The sequence below is a fragment of the Halichoerus grypus genome, chromosome 2 (assembly GCF_964656455.1).
Source record: "Halichoerus grypus chromosome 2, mHalGry1.hap1.1, whole genome shotgun sequence".
Taxonomy (NCBI): Eukaryota; Metazoa; Chordata; class Mammalia; order Carnivora; family Phocidae; genus Halichoerus; species Halichoerus grypus.
Genome location: NC_135713.1, coordinates 41044249 through 41067055, shown reverse-complemented (window position 1 = coordinate 41067055; position 22807 = coordinate 41044249). Strand labels below are relative to the sequence as shown.

The 22807-nt window shown below is 51.5% G+C and overlaps 1 protein-coding gene across 8 annotated transcripts in view; it reads right to left on the bottom strand.

Annotated features, from left to right (window-relative positions):
* Window positions 1-206: 206 nt before the first annotated feature.
* The window catches only part of ARHGEF37 (Rho guanine nucleotide exchange factor 37), a 49188-nt gene continuing 26587 nt past the window's right edge, over window positions 207-22807 (bottom strand). For 6 of the 8 annotated variants that reach the window (XM_078066729.1, XM_036080636.2, XM_036080635.2 and 3 more), the window contains 9 exons: window positions 17779-17978; window positions 16366-16496; window positions 15572-15676; window positions 13737-13847; window positions 12600-12929; window positions 10006-10134; window positions 7325-7520; window positions 5581-5738; window positions 207-3088 (listed from right to left, as the gene is read on the bottom strand). In XM_078066729.1, coding sequence (XP_077922855.1) covers window positions 2879-3088; window positions 5581-5738; window positions 7325-7520; window positions 10006-10134; window positions 12600-12929; window positions 13737-13847; window positions 15572-15676; window positions 16366-16496; window positions 17779-17978 — 1570 coding nt within the window. In that variant the 3' untranslated portion in view covers window positions 207-2878. The remainder of the gene's footprint in view (window positions 3089-5580; window positions 5739-7324; window positions 7521-10005; window positions 10135-12599; window positions 12930-13736; window positions 13848-15571; window positions 15677-16365; window positions 16497-17778; window positions 17979-22807) is intronic. The other 2 variants (XR_013445555.1, XM_078066730.1) reach the window with 2 other exon arrangements.

The window sequence follows — 22807 nt, the reverse complement described above, 5'->3', positions numbered from 1 at the left end:
CTTCTCCCTCTGCCTCTCCCCACCCACCCCTCCGCTTGTGTGCACGCGAGCTCTCTCTCAAATAAGTATAGTCTTTTAAAAAAGAAAAAAATGAATGCATGAACAAATGAGGTCCCATTTTTATGAACAGTAGGTGTCCAGTGAGCACCTGTCACACTGGGGCATCTGACTATCCAATGGTTAGAGTTCCGCAAACTCCAGAGACATTTTCATCTTTGAAGTCCTTTATTCTCCGTGGTTCACGTCACTGATTCACCAAGCTAGAGCTCCTCACAGTAAGCAGGCGTTCATTCATCTTTCCTCCATACTGTAACCTTGTCCTCATGTTTAAACCTGGGCTTGGGCCCAAAAGGTTAAAGAGGACGCACCCTGTGGCAGGGAGCAAGGGCCACCCTGGGGATCAGCCTTGTTTGGTTCCCAGGCAAATACCTGAGCAAGTTTAGCATGTGGCAGCCCCGAAGTGCAATACATAAGACAGTGCAATGGCTCCGGGCATCGGGGGGGCGGGGAGGGGGGAGGCACATTACATAGAGGCCCCTGGAGAAAATCCAGGCCATTCTCTCTCTCTCAACATGCATTTTTCTCAGCCGTTGGTGACTCTGGACCTCCTTCCCTGGTCTACAAGAAACCACAACCCGTGTGCTACTGAAGACATTTGCATTTTCCCCTCATGAGATAGATGTGGTTCCAAGTATATTCCAGGTTTCTCTCTTCCTCCTTCAAGAATATCCAGTTTTGTTCAGGTCCCTCTTAATGGCACTTAATAAATATACATTCTGGGACCGACAGAACAGGCTGTCCTCTTTCAAAGCACCTTTAAAACTGCCTGTTCAAAACATCTGAGCTAGGGCAGAACTCAGAAGGGGCACATCCTCGCTTACAGCTGGTGGCCGCTTCCGACCGCAGGCCTGTCTCGTCCACTACTGCGTGTCTAGGGTCGAGGTCCCCACTCCTGGTGACACACCAGAAGCACCTGGGGAGCTTTCTGAGTTCCTGAGGGCCTGGCCACACCCCAGACCGACTCTATTACAATCTTTGCGGGGGGCGGGGGAACGGGCAAGCAGCCAGGTTGAGAAGCCTGAGCTGGGGTTCTAGTCCACAGGAAATTCTCAGTAAGCACTGAGGAACCCACAAACGGATTTCCTACGTTATTATCTGCTCCCCTATGCCTCCTATTTGTATTAGAAATCTGAGTAGGAAAAAGAAAGGAAAATGAGTCAAGAGCATCTTATAGAGTGAATTTGGTGCCGGGACAGGGCCGGTGGGGACTGAGTTTCTCTTGCATGATGCATCTTCCCGCTCTCACAAGCCGAGGAGTGAGGTGAAGATCTCACGCAGGCACGTATGTATTTCTTCAAAGCCCTGGAAAGCCAGAGCTAACAGCGTTACGCACTACAGTTATAATACCATGGAGATGTTCTTGGAAATAAGTCTAAACTACCACTGGATTTTCCCCCACACTCCAACTTGGGTCGGTCCCCAAATATATAATTTGTATTACAGATCAGACTGGACCACCTTTTCCCACTTCTGTGAATCTTGAGATGTATCTTAGCCAAACCGACAACCCGGAGAGGATGATTCAACAGTGGCTGCACCCAAAATGGCCCCGTTGGGTCAGTCTGCCTTGAACAGGAACTGTTTTTCCATTTCCAGGTCCTAGAAAGGGATGACAATGGGTTTGATCTCACCAAGTTCGAGAGACTGGCTTCCTAGAACGCAGCATGGAGAAGGGTCCTGAGGTGTCCCTGGGCTGAGGGGAAAGGTCACCACGCTGATCCCCAGTGTCCGCCACGGCCCGGGCGGGGCCAGCGGCAGCACGCATGCTTGTCTGCAGCCGGGCGCTGGAGGCTGGAGCCATCCTGAGACCACTTCCGGGGGCATCCTGCTACCAGTGGCCATTTACATTTTTATCACACTTCCCAATTTACAAGGAGCTTCCCTCAGGCCATTCTCACCACAGCCCTGTGAGTTAGGTCTTTGTGGATGGGAAAACTGAGGTTGTGTCCTATGTCTAAGGCCCTACAGCCAACTGACATCACACTCACCTGCCGCCTCCAGGCCCTGAAACCACCCGGGGATTCCCCTGGCTCCCGACTTCCAGAAACAGGAAAGCAAACCAACAACAAGCTCCCCCACCCACCAGGCTGTTGATCACCTGCCGCACAGAGCTGCCTAAGCAATTTGCATGCCCTTTGTTCCCTAGTCCCGAGAACACAACAGCCTCACACACCCCACGTAACACACCCTCAAAATCTCCCGGTCCCTGGAACAGTCTCTGAATTTGCCTAAACACATTCCAGAACTGTGACCTGGCCACACCCGCTCCGAGACTCAGCCAAGAATCTCCTGAGAACCTTCCGTTGCCCACAAGCCCTTTCTCCTCAGCTAGAGAGGGCTCTGAGGGGGTTCACTGCCCAAGATAACTCAGCTGCCAGTGTGGGTCGGCTGCGGTGTCTCCTGATGCCACACGGAGGGAGTGAACCGTCAGGCCAGGCAGCTCTGGACGTGTCCAGTGCCCCCCTCCCCGCAACCCCATCGCACACAGGTAACATTCACCTGGGTGACCCACTCTGGTGGGCAGGGCTGGATGAGAGCACAGGTAAGATGGGCCATAGGCTACAGCAAGTTCTCATCACCTTGACCTGCCATCCAAGCTGTTGTGACTTCAGATGGGAACCACCTTTTCCGCAGACCTGATGAGTGGTTCTGGCTGGAGCCTTTCATGCTCACCCATGCCAGGCACTCCTGCAAGGCCCACCCACCGCTTCTGCTTGCCCTTCACCCTACCTCGGCCTGATCTCCCCTTCCGCCCCCACAAGGTCCTAGCATCTAAGCCTCCCTGTCCCTTGGCAGCCTGGGCTCCACGGCGGGCCCCCTAGGAGGGCAGACCCCAGCCCCATGGAGCTGGGCTTGCGGCCCTGGCCAGGAAGCTGGAAGGCACATATCCCCGCTGCTCGTTCACTTCCACGAGGCTCCATTCCGGGTTCCCCTTCTTGTCCTGGGCCTCCAGGACAGTCACCAGCTGGCCCGCCTGCAGACTCACTTCATGGCTGCTTCTGGCCACAAAGGGGTACACTGCCACCGCCTGAAACACATGGGGAGCGACACAGAAACGGTCAGAGCGGGGGACAGACAAACCCAGCGCAGAGACGCTCTTCATCCTGCTCACCCCCTGCCCCGACCCGACTCAGTCCCCAAGGCTGGGCAGTCGCCGCCACCCAAGGACATCCTCATGCTAAAGATGAAGCCTGCTGCTTCGTCTTCCGCCAGCAACACCAACTGCGTGCCAGGCTCTGTTCCAGGTGCTACTTGGCCTTGACTTTCACAGTTCTATAATTCCATTTGCCCCATTTTTCAGATAAGGAAATCGAGACTCAGAGAAGTCAAAGAGCTTATTCAAAACCACATGGCAACGAAGCCAGGCCTGTCAGAATGGGTGCCCTCGGTCCACGGCTGCCACCCCACTGAGCAGAGGACATGGCACCCTCTCCCCCAACACCCTGCCCAGATCTGAGGGTGTCATCCGCCCAGGCCTGCTTCCCAACTTGGAGTAGAGACTGGGGGTTGGGGGACTTGGTTAATTTTTAGGGAAAGTAATTGAACTGGACAAAAAACTAGAGGGGAGGGCATTTATTAGGCTAATATTTCACTTCCCTGGCCTCAGTTTCATCATCTGCAAAATGGAAGTAATAACATCCTCCCCTCCAGGTAACTGTGGGAATTCAACAAACGATGTACGTCTGTGCCTGGTACATGCTCAGGGCTCAGTAAATGCAGGCTGCTCTGATTCTGTTTACCATTCCTGTTGTCAGAAGCTGGGGAGGACTGGGATGACCCCACAAGTGTGGACCCATGAACAGAGGAAGCAGCTGATGTGTCTGGGAAGATGGACAGCTGGGCTCACCCGCAGCAGGGTTCCTAGAGACGCTGCCCGCGCTGGGTGGAGCTGGGGCCGAGCTGGGTGGCCAGGCCCTCTGGGGAGCTCCTTGTGGGTCCTTTGCTGAAAGGCAGGGATGCCCAGCAGGAGGCAGCCCCGATGCACCACCTGTGGGTAATGCTCCAGGCACTGGCCCTCGGAGCCTTCCCGGGGACGTGCCGCAAGCCGCACACCTCAGATTCCACAGGCTTCTCTGCAGCCTGCACGCCGCCCCCCTGAGGCTCCTGCCTGGGCCATTCAGCACCAGCCTCTGGGTTCCGCCGCTGCTCCCCGCCGCTGCTCCGGCCCTTTCTGCCGCTTACCTGTCACCGGTGAAGCCCTTTTCTAACTGGGAGCGTGGCTGCCGTTTACTGAGGCTCACTTTGGCCCCGCCTGGCCTTCCTATCTCATCCAGCCCTCACAGCGACCCCACGGAGCTTCTCCTCCCTCGAGGACTCCGTCCCAGCAAAGCCAAACCCTTTCATGGCTTCCCATCACTTTTTGTTTTGAGACAGAATTCAAATACCGTAACAGTCATCTTTTCAAAGTGCACAATTCAGTAGTTTTTAATATGTTCAAAGGCTGTGCAACCATCATTACTAATTCCAGAACATTTTCATCCCCTCAAAAAGAAACCCCACACAAGACAGCAGTCCTTTCCCAACCCCCCACCCCGCAGCCAACCACTAATCTACTTCCCGTCTCTATGCATTTGCCTGGTCTGGACATTTCATATAAACAGAGTCATACAACACATGGCCTTTTGTACGGAGTTGCATGTGACAGCACGTATTGGCCCTCCCTTCTTTTTTATGGCTGAGTAATATGCCATTGTATGGATATGCCACATTTTGCTTATCCATCCACCCGCTGATGGACATTTCAGTTGTTTCTACTTTCTGGCAATTATGAATAATGCTGTTGTGAACATGCATGTAGGTTTCCCATTGCTCTGAAGCGAAGGCTGACACCCTCGCCAAGTCCACAAGGCCCTGCCCACCTCTCTAGCAGTACCTCACCCCTACCCTCTCTCCCCGGCCACACCCCCTTCATTCAGTTCCTCACGCACCCCTCCTTTGTGTACACACACACACACACACCCCGGCCCCTTTGTGTTCACTAGGCACGCTTTCTGGGGAGCTCTTCCCACTCACAGCCTGGCACAGTCCCTTTATCCAATTAATCCCTGCTCACCCTTCAAATCTGAGAAAAAGCATCATTTTTCTTAGAAAAGCCTTTCCTGAACCTCTCCCACCTAGGGCTCTGGCATTTATCACTGCTCTAACTTTACAATGACTCACATGATTATTTTATTAATTGCTGTTTTCCCCACCCCCAGATTATAAATCTGAGGAAGGCAACGACCAAGATTTACTTTTGCTCATTATTACATCTCTCATCCAGCACATTGCCTGGCAAATACTGAATGAATGAATGAATGAATGAATCCCACTTGCCCTGCTGATACGGAGCAAGGGTTTGTTGATGTGGCAGGGATGGGAGGCTCCTTTTTCCAGGTTCACTCCTGACCAGGACACTGGTGAGGCCACTGACCAAGGCCCTGGCCTCACAGGATGGTAGCCTCTTCCAGCAGGAGGGAAATCAAAGCCCCACTCCAGGTGGCCATGGGGAGGCAAACCCCAGCCCTCTCCCAGACTCACCTGGGTCACCACTGGGACAGAGGGGACGGGGGCTGGAGTGGGCTGTGGTGTTAGGTGACGGGAGTCCTTGTGAGGCCACTCCTGCTCTTTGACCTCCTCCTGCCTGGGGGTGACACGGTACAGCTCCAGTTTCCCAGCCGGCACATACCCTCGATGTCCTACAGGACACGCAGAACGTTATCTGGCTGCAGACCACCTTCCCATCCCTTTTAGTGACAGAGGAATCAGCACCATTCAGGGATGTGAATACCTCCAGCACAGCTTCCCAGCACTAAAGAGGACCTGAAAAAGTCATCCAGGAAACTCACAAACCCACCCCTAACCAACCCACACTCACTGTTTCCAGCTTCTACTTGCACACCCCCAGTGACAGGGTGCTTATTCCCTACTGAGGCAGCCCACTCTGTTTTGAACAGCTTTGACAGACATAAGAAGTTCTTCCTTGGGCTGGTATAAACACAGCTTTCCTGGTGCTGGGCCCACTGATCCCCTTCCCCTTGAGCAGAGGCCTAGAGTAGGGCTGTTTCCTCACCCAGGACAGCCTTTTCCAGGAGGCAGCAACTGCCTTTCTCTTCGCTAAGTGCCCCCAGTCCCTGCTCATGAACAGCTACCCCAGTACTGTTCTGGTCACTATCCCCGCCCACGGCCGACACCTCCCGAGGGCTTGCTAGGTGCCAAAGCGGCATTCAATTGTCCAGTCTTCACATCAGCCCTCCAGGTCAGTACTGTTGTTTCCATCTGATGGCCGAGCCCCTGCAGCTCAGAGAGGCTCTGTAACTTCTCTGAGATCACACAGTTGGTAAAGTGGCTGATTTGGAACCCAAACTCAGTCCTCTTGACCCCAGTGGCCAGCCTGAATCCCCGTTCAGTTGTTTGTCAACTTGAGTCACGAGACTGCCCTTTCACGGTTTCTGCTGGATTTGTACTGTTTTCTTAATTTCTTTTTAAAAGTAGGCTCCATGCCTAGCGTGGAGGCCAACATGGGCTTGAACTCATGACCCTGAGATCAAGACCTGAAGCAAGATCAAGAGTCACCCACTTAATTTTTTGATAGACTCACTTTTTAAAACTTAGACTTGTTCTATTACGAATAAAATCACAGGTTTATGTATGAGTTTCTCTCATATGCAGAAAAATATTTCAATAACAATTACGATAAACTGTCTGAAGGGGGAAAACTGTCTGTGGGTCCCCTCCCAATAATCCTGTGTGACCCTCATCTTGTGGGTCACAGGCCCCTTTTTGGAACACATGGCTGGGCCATCTCCTCTTGGGTTCAAGGTGCCACCTGCCTCCTGCCCAGTTACACTGGGGCACCCAGACCTGAGCGGCACATCCAAGGGTGGGACCAGTGCATGGGAGACAGGACCACACGTCCCTCGTTCTGGATACCAGATGTCTCCCTGCAGCTGGGATCCAAGCGCGCCCTCTCTGCATATCCACACCTTTCAGGGTGATGCTGGACTCTCTCCGTACACCTCTGTCTACCCCAACGGCCTGTGAGGTCCCCAAGGCACACAGTAAGTGCTGAATAACAGATGTAGCAATGTAAGACTCACTTCCTCTTTGTGGCATGTCACGGGCCACACTAAGCTGGCTGTGCCCCAAGCCCTGCACTTTCACCTGTGTCAATTCCCATCCTGGATTTGCACAGCCAGACCCCTGCCCACACCTGGATCTCCCCACTGGTTCCTGTTGGGGGGTTTCCCAGAGGGAGGGGAAGAGCCCATGAAGCCCCACGTACCCCCAGTGTCCACCAGCCAGCGACTGCTGTTGCCTCTGGTGTCCTTGTTTTGAAGGAGAGCCACGATTTGGCCCCGCGGCAGTGTCAGGTCCAGAGTCCCAGCCCCACTGACGCCGCTTGTCACCTGGTACAGCTTTTTGGGGCCATACCTGCTCAGGAGAGCCTGCACCTGGCGCTCAGCCCCTGGAAGGAGTGGCTGGGTGGGGGGGGGAGGGACAAAGAGAGACACAGGTGCCTGAGTTGGCGTGTCAGAGCTGGTGCCAGCATACGCCCACGTGCTGACAGCCAGGAATCCCACGCCGATCCCACCTCTGCTGCCAGTGGGCAACAGTCTCCTCGCTAACAGATGGCTGGGTTAGAGGAAGAACACACTCTTAGGATCCAAAGGGATCTCAAAAAAAAAAACAAAAACAAAAAACAACCGCACAAAACACCCTCTCATTTAACCTCTAACATCCCTCCTAGGTCTAAACTTCCGGGATTTTCTAAAATCCTAATTCAGATTCCAAAAGTTCTCAGTTACAGAACTCTAGGATGGGGCCCTAAATTCTGGTCACAGCATCAAGCTAGATTATCCCACAGGAAAAAGCCTGGCACAGGTCTTTCGGCCTGAATGAGCAGGACTGTGAGCTTCACGCGGGCGCCAGGCGTATGGCTGCTTTGAACGCCGGCGGAGGGTGACGCGTGCAGACCCTCCCTCACGTGTGAAGGGAGTGCTAGCTTTTATTCCACAAGTATTTATTGAGCACCTACTGTTTACAAGGCACAGTAAGCCTTGTGAATGGGGTAAAAGAAACACAGAAGACAGCTTTGCCTGATGGAAACTGCCATCTAGCTGGGACGAATGACTCAGTGGTGCTGTCCATGCATCCAAAAATCTCCTGGCATTGCCTTTGTTTTCTTGTTCATTGCTTCCAGCAAAAGTATCACCAAGAAGAGACTCAGGGGTGACTGTCTCTTTTTGTAAAACAAAGAAGAAACTAAAAATGTTGAATATAGATTTACTATACACTCTCTCTCTGACTATGTATGCGTGTGTGTTTGTGTGTGTGTATATATATATAGAGAGAGATCATATTCTATGTGGTTATTTCTGGGGGGAGGTGGTGCTTGGTGTAGGAAAAGCAGACAGAAGTGCCCTTCGGGGACGTCTGGGCACAGACTCTGCCATTACCCCTACTCCAATGGGGTTCACTAGTCAGGATCAAGAACTAGGAGAACCTGATGTTTCTAAATGGGCCCTTAGGTGGAAGTGGAGACAGGGTAGCTTTTTTTCAGAATGGAGGTGTTACCCTGAGTATGAAAGCCAGCGGTGTAGAAACATTTGCCTTCTTTCTCAAGTCTGAGAGGCCCCGGGCAGAGAACAGCAGTATTCCCTGGAGGGACCAAGGGGAGACATGGGAAAGTATCACGAGGACTGCTTCTGTCCTAGGTGACCACCTCACTTCTGTGGGTTCTGAACCCTTAGCCAAAGAAGTCAGGAATTTATAGGAGGGGTGTGTGTGGGTGGGGCGGAAACAAAGGTGGAAAAGAGGGGGCATCTCTTGTCTTCCTACCAATTTGCAACACACACTGGGATTATGCTGTTCCCATTTGTTTCTCTTTTTTGTTTCTCTGTGTCTTCTCTTTTTTCTACGATCAGCATGGAATATTTTTCCAATAAGACAAATGTTATTGTGTCTCAAGTAGCCAGAGAGAGGAGCTTCCCAGGACTCATCCCAGTAGCTGCTCTGCTCTTTACTTTCTGCCCCATCCTCCCCCAACGCTGCAGGGCCCATGCCCCCCCCCCCACCATGGGACTTCTGGCTGGGACAGCCTCGGTGTGGGGGAGGAAGGGGGTGGCTGTGGCCCAAGGAAGAGTCCACCCTCCTCCTGCATCCCTGATGGCCTTTGGCCTTCTCTGCATTCCAGTCAGGTGTGCAGGCCACCTCTATGGGCCAGCTCTGCTGGGCTCCTTTCCTTGTCTCTCTGGGTCTCTGGAGCCCCCTTCTCCCTTCTGGGGAATCCTGGCCATCTCCCGGTCCTTCATTTCACATTTCACATGTGACTGAACGAAGAGTTTCAGGATCCTCTCATCCAGGCCTGTCCCCATGTGGGGCCCCCTCCTCCCTTCAGCTACTTCAGTTCCACTTCTGAAATATACTACCTGGGGACATCCTTCAAGTCCACTGGAAGATTCCCTTTCCTTCTATTTTAGAGAAAAATACTTTACTGCAAAGAAGGATTTGGCCCGCCAAAGTCTGTAAACCATAATGCAGCTGAAATACTGTCTCTTGCAATTAAAAATTCCACAGCAAAAATAAAATTTAAATGATTTGTTATTCCAACTTTTTATTCATCCTGAATGCTGGTATCTGAAGCCAGTTCAGTGAGATGGTGAGGAAACAGAGGCTTTGATTAAAAAAATGTGAAGTTCCAGGTTTGGGGATGCTAATGCCACTTGTCTGTTATTATGTCTAATTTCACTTAATATTCTACTGTTCTGCTCTTATGTTTGTTGGCCACGAAGAGCATGTGTGTAGGTGGTGTGAATCCCAACACCCCCTCCAGCTCACAGACAGAAAGAAGAGAGGGAAAGGGTACAAGGAACCCTGGGGGAGGAAAAGGAAAAGGAAACGGGATCGGGCCTGACCCCACTGGCAGGGGAAGGACTGGACGGTCTGCAGGGTGAGGAGACTTACTTGCACGGTGGGAGGTGGCAGCACTTTCTCAAAGTTCTCTTGAAAGGAGCGAAGCTGGTGACCAGTCCGGCCCAGTGCGTCCTCCACCAGCTTCCTGAAGGCCAGCTCCGAGAGGTGGTAGTGGGGCAGCTGGGTGGGACAGACACTGTCCTCAGAGCCATCTCCAGGAGAAAGGGGACAGAAAGACTCTGGCAGCCTACATTCTAGCCCCAGATGTGTGGAGATGGGTCTTTACGTCTTTGTCAGCTGTAGTTTTTGCCTGCTGACTGCCCCACTTGGTGTCCTTCAAGAAAGCGTCCCTCCGTGGGGTCCAGGAGTATTGCCCGCCGTGGCGGCAGCCACAGGGCTGGCAGGCCCGGCCTCCCTCTCCCATCTACCGTGAGCAGCCCACGGACTAGACAATGAACCCAAGCAAGGCCAAGCAGAAGCCTCCCGTCAGAGTTAGTACATGAAGGCTGAGAATGAGAGGAAAACTTTTCCTTTAGATGCTGAGGCATAAAAGCGGTCTCTCCCACCGTGCAGAAAAAGGTTGGCCTGACAATGAAGCCAGCCCAGACAGGGAAACAGAACTAGGAGGTGGAGCGAAAGCCGGAGCCCTGACAACATTATTTGTACTGAATGCACCCTGCCCGGGGCTCGATCCCCTCCTGGGCCTCCCCGTTATGCAAATGAGGACGTCCTTCTTTATGCCTCAGCTGGTTTGGAACCCTAGGAGCTCTGAGTAATGCTCCATCCTGAGACCCTGGCCCTGCTAGCCATCTGCTGCATTCTTCCCACACAACCTAGGAACCGCTAAGACCCACAGCTAACAGAGACATGTCCTCTCGGCTTGTCACCAAGCTCGCTGCTCTTGGGTCTGACTCAGAGCCTTTCCCCCTGCCCCCAGGATGCAGACAGATTGAGGTTCTACCATGCAGGCCTTTCCCGGGCTCCACAGGACTGGTCCAGGGGGATGGGCCATGGGACACAGACAAAGAAGCTGGTACCAATCACCGGCAGGCTCTGACATTCTAAACGACAGGCCCAACCAGGAAAGGCCCTCTTTCTGCTTTTATAAAGTTACCTTCCTGCTACGGGCATCCTGCAACACTCCCAGCCCCGCACATCCCAGTCTGAACACAGGGGGCCTGGCAGCCCTGGAGACGGAACCAGAGGGCGGGAAGAGGATGACAAGATCATCTAATCAGATTGACCCTCTGCCTTCAGGAAAGAGAAACGCTTCTTTTTGCAGATGGTTCAGGCTTAATTAAATTCAAAAAGCGTGTCTGAGACAGAACTCTGTACTAAATGCTTTGAAGGCCAAAAAGAATAAAAGCCTATAGTTCCAGTCCTCCTCAATAAGGAAAAACGGCTTCATCCAGCATCCCAGCTGAAGGCAGGCTCTGCGAAGTGCTTAGCACAGCGCCTCCTACGGGCTGTTGGAGTACACACGATGGGGAGACGGGCTCTCCCAGCCGCAAGGAGGGGGGTTCTGAGAGCTTCACGGAGAGATTCATTCATCTGTCACATATTTGGGGAGTTCCTACCATGCACCAGGCACTGTGAAAGGCATGGGGGGTACTGGGCTGGGGGGCATTTCAGGCCAAGGAAGCAGTCTGTGCAAAGGGACGTGGTCCCACTCAGAAGCAGTGTGCTGCAAGTGGGAGCACAGGGTGGACTGGGACCAGGAGCCACCAGGGCAGTGGCGCATGTGCATTTCAGAGGAAGTTTCATGCAACACACTGCATGAGGGTGGCTCAGCTGGGGACCACGAAGCCCAGGAGACAGCGGCTGGTATGAAGAGTGCTGGCCTGCCCTGGGGGCCAGGCCCACAGCCCCTCAGCTCTGACGCTGACATCAGAGACAGATCTGAAAGCAGCTTGGTCTTCTTCCCGTCAACCCCGGTCTTTTTCCCTCTGTCAACCCCCGTCTTCAAAGCTCTGAATTCAACGTTTGCACTTGCAAGTTCGTCCAAACTTCTTTGCAATCTATTTCTGCTTTCAGCAGACAGCTCTTCTAACATGCTGCCAAGCACTGTTCAGAGCCCGGGCTGCGGGACTTGAACTGCCAGGGTTCAAATCCTGCTGCCGGCTGTGTGGCCTTGGGCACGCTGTCTAACCCCTTTTGCAGTGAGGATGCTGATGATACCTACTCTGTAGGGTCAGCGTGAGGATGAGCTGGGATAACACAAGGAAGGTACACCGTACGCGCTCGCGAGGACGCAGCTGCTAAAAGTAGTAACAGCAGCGGTAACGCCAACTGGAGACACTGACTCCCGACTGCGTAGAAGGGGCCTGGCCTCTGTCATCGACTTCTAATACATTCCAAGGACGAGCCCCAAGGTCTGCTATTTTCCCAGCAGAGCCTCCTCTGCTTCTGAATCCCAGAGCCCAGGAATTGCCCGGAGTCCCAGTTCTATCCTTGTTTGCGTGATCGGATCCCATTGCTGGAGGGACAACTGGCACAAGAGAGGTCCAGAAGGTCCCCGGGGCTGCCTGCCGCGCACCTGATGGCCTAATGTCCCTCCATCCCAGCCCCCGCGAACAGCTAGCTGCAGGCGCCCTGAGGCCCCGCCTGGCTCTCCTGCAGGGGCGCCCCGGTCCCAGAGGCCTTACCTGAGCCAAGCTGCCCTCCGCCCTCTGCAGCACTTGCTGAGCAAGCTCCCTCTGGAGGCCCACGAATGTGCACAGGATCTGGCCCAGCCAGTGCATGGCCAGCCGGTTCAGCTGTGGGAGCTCGGCCACTAGCAGGGAGTTGAGGGCCTGGTACGTGTGTCGGGCCTCCTGCTCCTCGTACGTCACGCTGCCCACCTCCAACAGCTTCTCTTCCACCCTCTCGAAGTCCAGTAGTTTGTCCAGACGCTTCTTGATCAGGTTCTGAGGGCCAGCCAGGGCTTTAGCCAGGCTGCACAACGGCTGCCACACCAGGCCTTTCAGCCTCTGCTTCTGCGGGGAGAGAAGAGCTTGGGGTTGGGGAAGGAAGCGGCAGAGGCCAGGCACTGGGAGAAGGGGTTTTGGAGGGAGCTAGGACCGGGCTGTAGTCCCACGCCCGCCGACTCGCTGTGACTTCTTGCATGTTATCTAAACTTTCTGGGCCTCAATGTGCCCATCTGAACAATGGGGACAGTGCATGTATGAGCTTAGCAGAGGGCCTGGCACTTCCTAACATCTGTGCACAGCTCTTAAAAGATTTTGTAGAGAGGGGTGACAACAAACACAGTCTTTGGGGCTCAGATCCCATCTTGCCACCTACCATCTGAATAACCTGGGAAGTCACCCTCTCTGATCCTCCACCTCTCACCTGCAGAATGGGACTCTTAACAGCATCTACCCCCTAAGCTGTGTTGTGAGGATTAATGGAGATGAAGAATGTAAACGGCTGAGCAGCTTATCTGCCTGGCAGATAGTGAGGCACAGCAAACATCAGCTGGGGCTATTTTTATCAGTAAAATGCATTAATAATAATCTCCGCCCTGCTGACTACTCTGGGCGGTTATGGATACGACAATCATACAAAGGGCCTGGCTTCTAAATATTATTCCTTTTTTTTTTTTTAAGATTTTATTTTTAAGTAATCTCTACATCCATCGTGGGGCTCGAATTCACACTGAGATCAAGAATTGCATGCTCTACTGACTGAGTCAGCCAGGAGGCCCCTAAATGTTATTCTTTTTTTTTTTTTCCTAAATATTATTCTTACCAGGCTCTGCCACCTGCCTCACAAAGAAAGGAGAAAGGAAAAGCTCCACTCACAAAGTGTGGGAAGGCCTGGAGCTGGAGGTCTCTCATCAGGCTGCAGTACTGTACCACAGGCCCGCCAGGGATGTCCAGATCATATTCCTGGGGCCTGAAGCAGAGGAAAGCCTGGACCCAGAGCAAATCAGAGACAGCCAATCAGGACCCATCATAGCCATCTCACGCGCCCCCCCCGCCCCACCCAGAAGAGGCTGTCCAGGTTCTCTGCACACCCACCATGACAGGGAAGCACGCAGCCTATTCCATCCTTGCACAACCTGGGTGATTAGAAAGTTCTTCCTTAGACTAAACCAACATCTTTCTCCCTATTCCAGTGCTGCTCAAACTTCGTGTTTGCATAGCACCTCTGTGATTTTACTGCCATGTCTATATTCCACATATTCTATTAATACTTGAAATCAACAAACCATTCCTATTTATATCAATGTATTTTTTAAAATCACCTTATGACCCTACCATAATGGGAAAACCAGCAATAACTGCCACAAATAGGCATGTAAGAATAACTGCTATAAAAACAAACAATGTCATTAAGTTCTGTCTGGACATCCCTGCCTGCAGAAGGCTCCCAGCCCAAGACTTGCTCTGCCTGTGTTAAAGACATACCAGCAAAAGCAGCTTCTCCTGTGCTCAGAGGATTAAAAGACGGAGTCACGTGCTTGCTGTGGGATTCCATGTCAACAACTGTGTTGTCACGAAAGCCTGCATCTGGGGGAACATAACCTAATGCTTCCAAATATCTGTCCTACCCCGCAAAGCCGGATGGGTCTTCCACGTGCCTCTGCTTTCTCTCTCATGGCTTCTCCATCCTCTCTCGCGCGGGCTCAGGGAGCTGCCCCTCCCGTCTCACTGCACTGTGACAGGATCCTGCTGCCTTCTGCCAGGGGGCCCAGGGAGGAGCCGGAACAAGCAGAGGCATCTGCCCCACACAGAGGGGCCTGCAACTACGGCCTCCTGCGTTTTCCACAACTCCCCTAAGACCACCCCAAATCCCATTATCCAAAGAGCCCGTTATCATCTGACCAAGCTGCTTTGCGCAAATGGACATGACGGAAGACAAAACCACAGAAAAGGGACGGAGTGGATGGAATGAGTCAGCATCGATGACAACAGTGAAGGATTTTGGCACAAGGAAAATGATGTACCGGATGGCATGCAAACTGGTGTTCCTGTGGGCTGAATTCAGCCTGTAGAAATGTATTTTCTTGGGCCTGCATAGCATTTAGGTTTTCATTAAATTCGTTGCTCACGTGGACATACCATGAGATTTCATCTGAAAGGTTTTTTTTTTCCCCCCCTAAAATCAGAACTGGCTATGCTGAGTCCACATTCCCAAACAGCAACAGCTTCTCCAAGCCAAGTAACAGCTGCCCCTTTAGATTTTATTCATCCATGCATTCAGTCAAATTCTAAATATCAGTATGTATTTAACTCTACTGAAAAGTTTTGTGAACAGCCTGTTAGACATTAAGCCTTGGACACTTGCACATTTCACTCAATATTATTACCTGCCTGACTTTCTCAGGCACCTGAGTGTGTCACCTGCTCCAGGTGCCAGACTGGCACGGTCCCTCTGGAGGGCTCGGACCCCAGTGAATTTTAACCCCACTCAGTGGGAACCTCACCCCCTGAGAGCTCAATGGGCTCAGAGGCTGTGGTCTGGGGAGTGCTTGCCTGTGGCCCTTCTTCTGACCCGCAGCCAGTGACCTGGTGACCTCTTCCCTTTGGGTTCCTGCAGCTGATGCGTTTGCCAGCTTGTCCGACGGGCCCCGCACGCCTCCTGCCTGGGGGACCCAGCCCAGCCCAACCATTATTAAGGGCAGGATCCTCACCTCCAGATTATCTAGGTAAACAGCCACGTTGTTCTTCATCTCGGTCACACACAGCGACACCCAGTGGAACCTCTCTTCTAAATCATCAAATTCCTTGTCTTCTGTCTGAGAGGAGAGCGACGTTTGTGGGAGCTGAGAATATCCATGCCCAGGGAGAGAAGGGAATAGCGTACGCCCCCATCCGCGTCCCAGGCTCTCACTGGGGACCACCTTTACCACAGCCCTGCCCATCAGAGCCAGTGCCTCCAGCCCCAAAGCTGAGTGGGCCGGTTAGAGGCAGGGAGTGCTGCTTAATGGTTTTGTACTCAGATCATGGAATCAGATACACAAGCATCCGAGTCCTGGTTCCCTAGCTGTGTGACCTTGGGCAAGTGTTTTACCCTCCCTGAGCCTGTTTTTTCAGGTGCAAATGGAGTAATAAAAACACCTACTTTATTGTGTCGATCAAATAATGCCTGGGGTAGAGTAAGTACTCTATCAACCTGAGCTGCTCCTAGTGGCTTTTCCAAGCTGGTCCTTTGCTCAGACCCAGAGATTAGGTCTCCTATCTGCATACAGGATACTCAGAGAAAGAGCACACAGGACGCAGTGGAGAGAGCCCTACCTGGCCCTTCAGAATCACGTGAGGGTGCCGACTCGGCCTCCTCCTGGCGACGCAGTGCTGAGAGGTCACCTCGGTCCCTTGGCGCCTGCCTCCTCATCTCTGAGAGGACTCCATGCCACCTGCCCCATCCACTGCCCAGTTCTGCCCCGTGGAACGGCTGGGATGCCACCCGTCCTCCGCCTGTACTCACCCTGGGCACGAGCCCCGCCTCCTGCTTCAGCAGCTGGCTCAGCCGGGTGGTCTTCTTGGAGAGGGTGTGCGTGTTGAGGCGGGCCAGCCGCTCCCGGAGGGTCAGCTGCTCCACTTTGGTGTACTTGGAGGCTGCACCAACAGAGGAGAGGGAAGGCACGGGGACCAAAGCTGACCCAGGCAAGCAGGCATCCCAGACACCCCTGGCTAGGCGCCCGCTTGGGCCCTTTTCTCAAACATCAGCAGTACGCCTGTCTGAACGGCCGCTCGCAGAGGGAGAGCCCAGGCCTTGCTGCAAGGTGTGAGCCCTGGCTACACGGCTACCCGCCTGCCCAATTTTGGCAAGGCGCCACTCGTTGGGCCTGTTTCCTCATTCATAAGTGAGACCAGCCACCTTATACGGTTGCTGGGAGGATCACATAAGATAGTGGGTCTGAATGTACTTTCTAAAGAACTCAGTGAGAGGTGAGTTGCGTGAGGCTCCTGGGCCAGTGTCAGCCAGGCCAGGCTGGGAACCACACTCCCCCACTCGGGTGCAGGGCTTTCCACTGATCTGTCACCCCGGGCCTGAGTCTGAAAGCCAGCTCTGCCTCTCACCAGCTCTGGGATCTACAGCAAACGATTTAAGCTTTCATTTGACCTGACTGTGAGATGGCGCTACCAGGGCCAGCCTCTGAGGGTGACTGTAAGGATCAAACCAGATAATGAATGAAAGATGTGTCACAGGAACTAAATTATCACTATTATACCATCTAGATCGTGCAGTTGAGTTTGCTCTCTACTTGGGACGCTGCTTCATTTTCCAAACCTTTCTGTTTTGACAACCTGAGAGTTCCCCACCCACTAGCTGTCCTTCCCAAGGTGTATTTATATATACTTGGCCTCCTCCGTATTCATTTCTCCTCCACAGTATAGCAGCCATGTGGTTTGCATGGGACTGATCTCACTTTGGTTCAAAAGGTGGGTGCTAGCTGAGATAAGCCAATTCATAGAGTCCCAAACCCCTGGCCACAGTGAAACCATGGTAACTGGTTCAGGGTGAGCACATGACCCAAATGGGTCCTTTCAGAATGATGCTCCAATCTATTTTATGACTAAGGGGAGAAAGGCCCTGTCTTATCCTAGAGGGTATGGTGTGCAGATGTGAATCTTAGAATGGCAATAGTCATTTACTACTATGAGGAAAGCCAGCCTGAAGATGAAGCTGACACACAGTAAAGAGCAGAGATAAGAGAATTATTGGGAAATGGAGCCATCACCCTGATCAAACCCTACCTAAAGTCCATATTGCCTCTGGACTTGTGGTTACATGAGCCACTACATTTCCTTTATTAATGAAGATAGTTTGAAATGAGTGTTCTTGTAGCTGGAAGCATTCTCACTGATATAGCCCCTAAATTCCCCAAGTCCTTACCCACTTCCTTGCGCCTCTTGTACTCATTGATGTTGGTGTTCACGTCCTGGAGGGCAGAGACAGCCCTCTGAAGCACAGGGTAGGCACTGGCATCAGGGACTGTGTTCTCCAGGATTTTCTGCAGCAGCAATGGGTACTTGGTAATCCTCTGCAGAGGGATTACCAGTAAGAAACTGAGGCCAGAGGGCCCAGCTTGTGGCCTGAGGGAGAAGGCTGGCGTTAGGTAGGGAAAGCCCACCATTTCGGGCAACAGGAGTCCTGGGCTCTAGGCCCAGCTCTGCCTTTTAACTCACTGTGTGCTCTCAGGCAAGTCACCCTCCTTATGTGGTTCTCAGTTTCCTCATCTGTAATGCATGAGGTCTAGATGCTAGACAGGCACGGCTAGTTCTCATTGTACCCCTTTTCTGGGCCCTGGTTTCTCATCTGTACTAAATGCAATGGTCAGTTCTCTGTCCTCTGCTTCCTTGGCCTCTCAGCAGCAGACACAGCTGACTAGTCCCTGCTCTTGAAACACTTTCTTCTTTTGGCCCCAGAGATGCCCTTCATCCTGCTTTTCCTGCTCCATGGGCCATTCTCTTGGCCTCCTCTGCTGGCCTCGCTCCAATGCCAGAGCGCCCTGGGCCTTCCCTACCCTCCACTCACTCTCTTACTGACTTCATTTAGTCTGATGGCTTTAAACACAGCCCCAACCCAGACCTCTGTTTCCAGCTTCTGTCCTGAGCTCCAGACTCACACAGTCAACTGCCCGGGTGACATGTCCATGGCTATGTCCCAAGCACAGCTCTGTATGCTGGACATCCATTTGAGATTTCATTCAGTAAAATGGTTCTGTGGCTTTAAAAGTTGAAAGTTTAAAAAAATAATCACAGGAACTTTATATGTTTATAGAGATGCATTTAAATTATTTAAGGGTAGGGCGCCTGGGTCGCTCAGTCGGTTAAGCATCTGCCTTCGGCTCAGGTCATGATCCCAGGGTCCTGGGATCGAGTCCTATGTCAGGCTCCCTGCTCTCCAGGGAGTTTGCTTCTCCCCCTGCTCCTCCTCCCACTTGTTCTCTCAATCTCTCTCTCAAATAAATAAAATCTTAAAAAAAAATATTTTTTTTAAAAATGTAGTTAATGGTAAAAAGTCATGATATCTATTATTTGTCTTTAAACAGTTTAGCATAAAAATAGATGAAGCAAAATATTAATACTGGTTAATTTTAGGTAGTGGTATATGTTTGTTACATTCTATTTTTCTCCAGGTATGAAAATTTTCACTAAAAAAAAGTAAAAAATAAAACAAAACACAAGAATGAGTAGTGTCAAGATCCCCTCCAGATGCACTATTCGATGAATGGATGACTTTTTCCAGTCCCTTTCTTGTTGATATCAGGGATTTGCAGAAAAACTACCCAAATCAATGGCATCTGGGAAGAGGCTCCCACAGTTTTCCCTTGATCATGACCAGAAGCCCTCAGACCTGCCTTTCAAGAAGCCCACGAGGGTTTCAAATCTCAGTGTCTAAGCATGCCTCATCCAAGAAGACTCACAGATGCTGCTCACAGCCCTTCTCTGGCCCCCTCTCCATGGTACCCTTGCCTCTTGCTCTTCCTCCTAAGGAAATATTTCCAGACCAAATGTCCAGGAAAGATCAGTCATGAGGCTAAGAATAGGTAGAGCAGGTAGGTGCCCCCTCATTAGCTGCGGGGGGCTGTGGGGGAGGCAAAGGTAGGATTACCTGTCAGGACATGCCTACGTTGACCATCTGCTCTCACCACGGGTTTCCTAGCACTTGGCTGACCACAGGCAGGGGAGATGGAAAAAGTCACCAGATATTTGCAAAACTCTGTCCTCTGGGCTTACTTTCCATGGGAAAGGGCCAACTGCCTCATGGGGACAGCTGTCCACAAATAAGAGCACAGGGCATCTTCAAAGAGAGGATCACAGCTCTTCTCCACAATTATCAAGGAGTCATGATAGAATTACAGCAGCCTTTTACGATTACAGCTTTTCTAAGGTAATCTGAAGGAAAAAAAAAATATATATATATATATATATTTTAAAGTAGGCCCAACAAGGGGCTAGAACTCACAACCCTGAGTTCAAGACCTGAGCTGAGATCAAGAGTCAGATGCTTAAGTGACTGAGCCACGTAGGCACCCCCGGAGAAAATTTTTTAAGTGGCCTTTCAAACAGGCAACAAAAATTGAAAGATAATCCCCCACCCCCAAAAAAAGGAGAGGGGAAGGGAGGGGAGGGGAGGGAAGGGGAAGGGAGGGGAGGGGAGGAGAGGAAAGACCAAAGCAAAGCAAAGCAAAGCAAAGCAAAGCAAAGCAAAGCAAAGCAAGACAGATAATCCCCAGAGCTGGGTGGGTATGCGGAGACAGGCCCGCTTACATTTTCTCAGTGGGAGCCGTGATTGGTAAGATCTTTTTAAAGAGCAGTTTGGCAATTTGTAAAATGTACAAATCCTTTGTTCCATCAGTCCCACTCCAGAAATCTACCCACAGAAATGTCAACTCAAGCGAGCAAAGATAAAGGCAGAAGTTACCAGCAACTCTACTTATCACAGTGAAAAACTGCAAACAAGCCAGATACCATCAGCAGAGGGTTGGTTAAACCACCGTAGTCTGTGAGCTGCCTTGGAAAGGAACTCTGTGCAGCCATTAACAAGAACATGGTAGAACTATTCCTAGTGTTGTGAAAAGATATTCATAGCCATAGTTAAGTGAAAAAGTTGCTGGGGCACCTGGGTGGCTCAGTCAGTTAAGCGCCCGACTCGACTTCAGCTCAGGTCATGATCTCATCAGGGTCCCGGGATCGAGCCCCACGTCGGGCTCCCTGCTCAATGGGGAGTCTGCTTCTCCTTCTTCCTCTGTCCCTCTCCCCTGCTTGTGTCCCCCCTCAAATAAATTTTTTAAAAACTTAAAAAAAAAATAAAATGAACGAAGATTGCCCATAAAGGAAAACAAAGATTATTTGCCTTCCCCAAACACTGCCTCAGCCGTCATTCTGAGATAGTGGGTGCTTTGTGTGGGACTGATCAGCCTCTGCAGGGCAGCCTCTTCCCCACTGATAGCTGCAGAGCTTCCTGCCTACTGCAAGGGCAAGCCTTTGATCCCGTTGGCCCGCAGGTGGGAGCTGCAGTAAGAGACAGGATAAACTGAACACCCTACCCACTCACCCACCCAAATAAAAGGGTAGCAGGCAGCATGCATTTTGGAATCACAAAGAATCTGATTAGATAGTCTCATCCATCCTAACTGGATAAGAAGAACCACTTACTACTGGCTGGTCTGGTGATTCTAGTTCGGCTAAGCTCCAGAAACAGTCCCATGATCATAAGCACAAGAAGGCCAGGATTACTGTTTCAAGAGAGAGGAGATAGAAAGCAATGCTGGCAGGAAGAATGACATTCCTGGGGCAACATTAGACCAGGGGCTCTCATCGAGGGCACGGTGGAAACTTGCAGGCACGGGGCTGCTCCGGGCACTTAGTGGGCAGGGACCAGGGCAGCAGCCATCTGCAAGGACTAAGCACTAGAGTGCTAAGTCTCCTAGGTCCCTCTGGATGCGCACAGGCTGAATGAGTGCCTCAAAATGTGCTGCAATTGCAAGAGCGGAGATGTTTTTGTGACACTTCGACTCCATCCAGTCACTTACCATAGCACTGCAAATTATTATGATGCTACCTTTCATAAACAAGACCCAGATCATCTACTAGAACATCATACATCCTACTTCCTCACTTCCTCTGCCCCCCAGAGCGTAATGTTATCCCTATGTCATTTATGTTGTTGTTTGCTTCTTCTTATCATACACAAGTAGGTCAAATTTGCTCTCATTGCTACTTGTCATTCTAGGGCACACACATTCTCTGTTCTTTCCTTTTTTGATACGTGTTACGTGGAATGGCTTCTGACTTTTCTTTCCTTGAATCCAAACTTATTTATTATATGTAGGTGCCAGCATCTGATTCCTTCATTAGATTTTCTAGGGTAGTGGTGCCCAAACATCGGCACACTGAAATACATATTACTTTATTAGACATTATTTTCCTTTTACTTCTTTTTATTACAGTTAAGCCATTAAATTTTCTTTCCAGTTCTGTATACAGGTAGGATATTTATATGTATTTCGAGAATATATGTCAGGATAATAATTTAATGTTTGTTATAAAAAAGGAGCATTGAGGAGCACCTGGGTGGCTCAGTTGGTTGAATGTCAGGCTCTTGATTTTGGCTCAGGTCATGATCTCAGGTCATGAGATTGAGCCCTGCATCGGACTCCATGATGGCCGTGGAGCCTCCTTAAGATTTTCTCTCTCCCTCTCATTCTGTCCCTCTCCCCTACCCCTCACTCCCTCTCTTAAAAAAAAAGGGGGGGTGGTGCCTGGGTGGCTCAGTCGGTTAAACGTCTGCCTTCGGCTCAGGTTATGATCCTGGAGTCCTGGGATCGAGCCCCGCGTCGGTATCCCTGCTCAGCGGGGAGCCTGCTTCTCCCTCTGCTGCTCCCCCTGCTTGTGCTCTCTCTCTCTCAAATAAATAAATTCTTAAAAAAAAAAAAGGGAAAAAAAGGAGCATTGAAACCACTAGAGCCGAGAGCCACAGTGTGGTTTCAGAGAAATACAACCCCTGCCTAGTCAAGACAAGGATCATAGCTGGGGTTTACAGAATGTCACTTGGGTACAATTGAGTCCAAACCCCCATGAGGTATAGTTATCACTCCCCCTTTACACATAAGGAAACCAGGTTCTGAGTCATGAAACGGCTCTGCTCAGGTGAGACAGGGGCACAGCCGGATTCGCCACTGGGCAGTGTGGCACCAGAGCCCATGGAGGCCAGACTGGTCTGGCCGGGAAAGCCCAGAGTGTGGAAGGCGTGACAAACCGCAGCCTCTGTGCCAACCAGGGCCCCCCAACACTGCTTCTAACATGTCTGAGCTAGATGCCAGGATTTGGCACCTGGGAGATGTTATATCAAAGCTTCTGACTTCTTTTGAAAAATCAGAGGATCTGGCCACAGTGAACTCATATTCCTACATGGC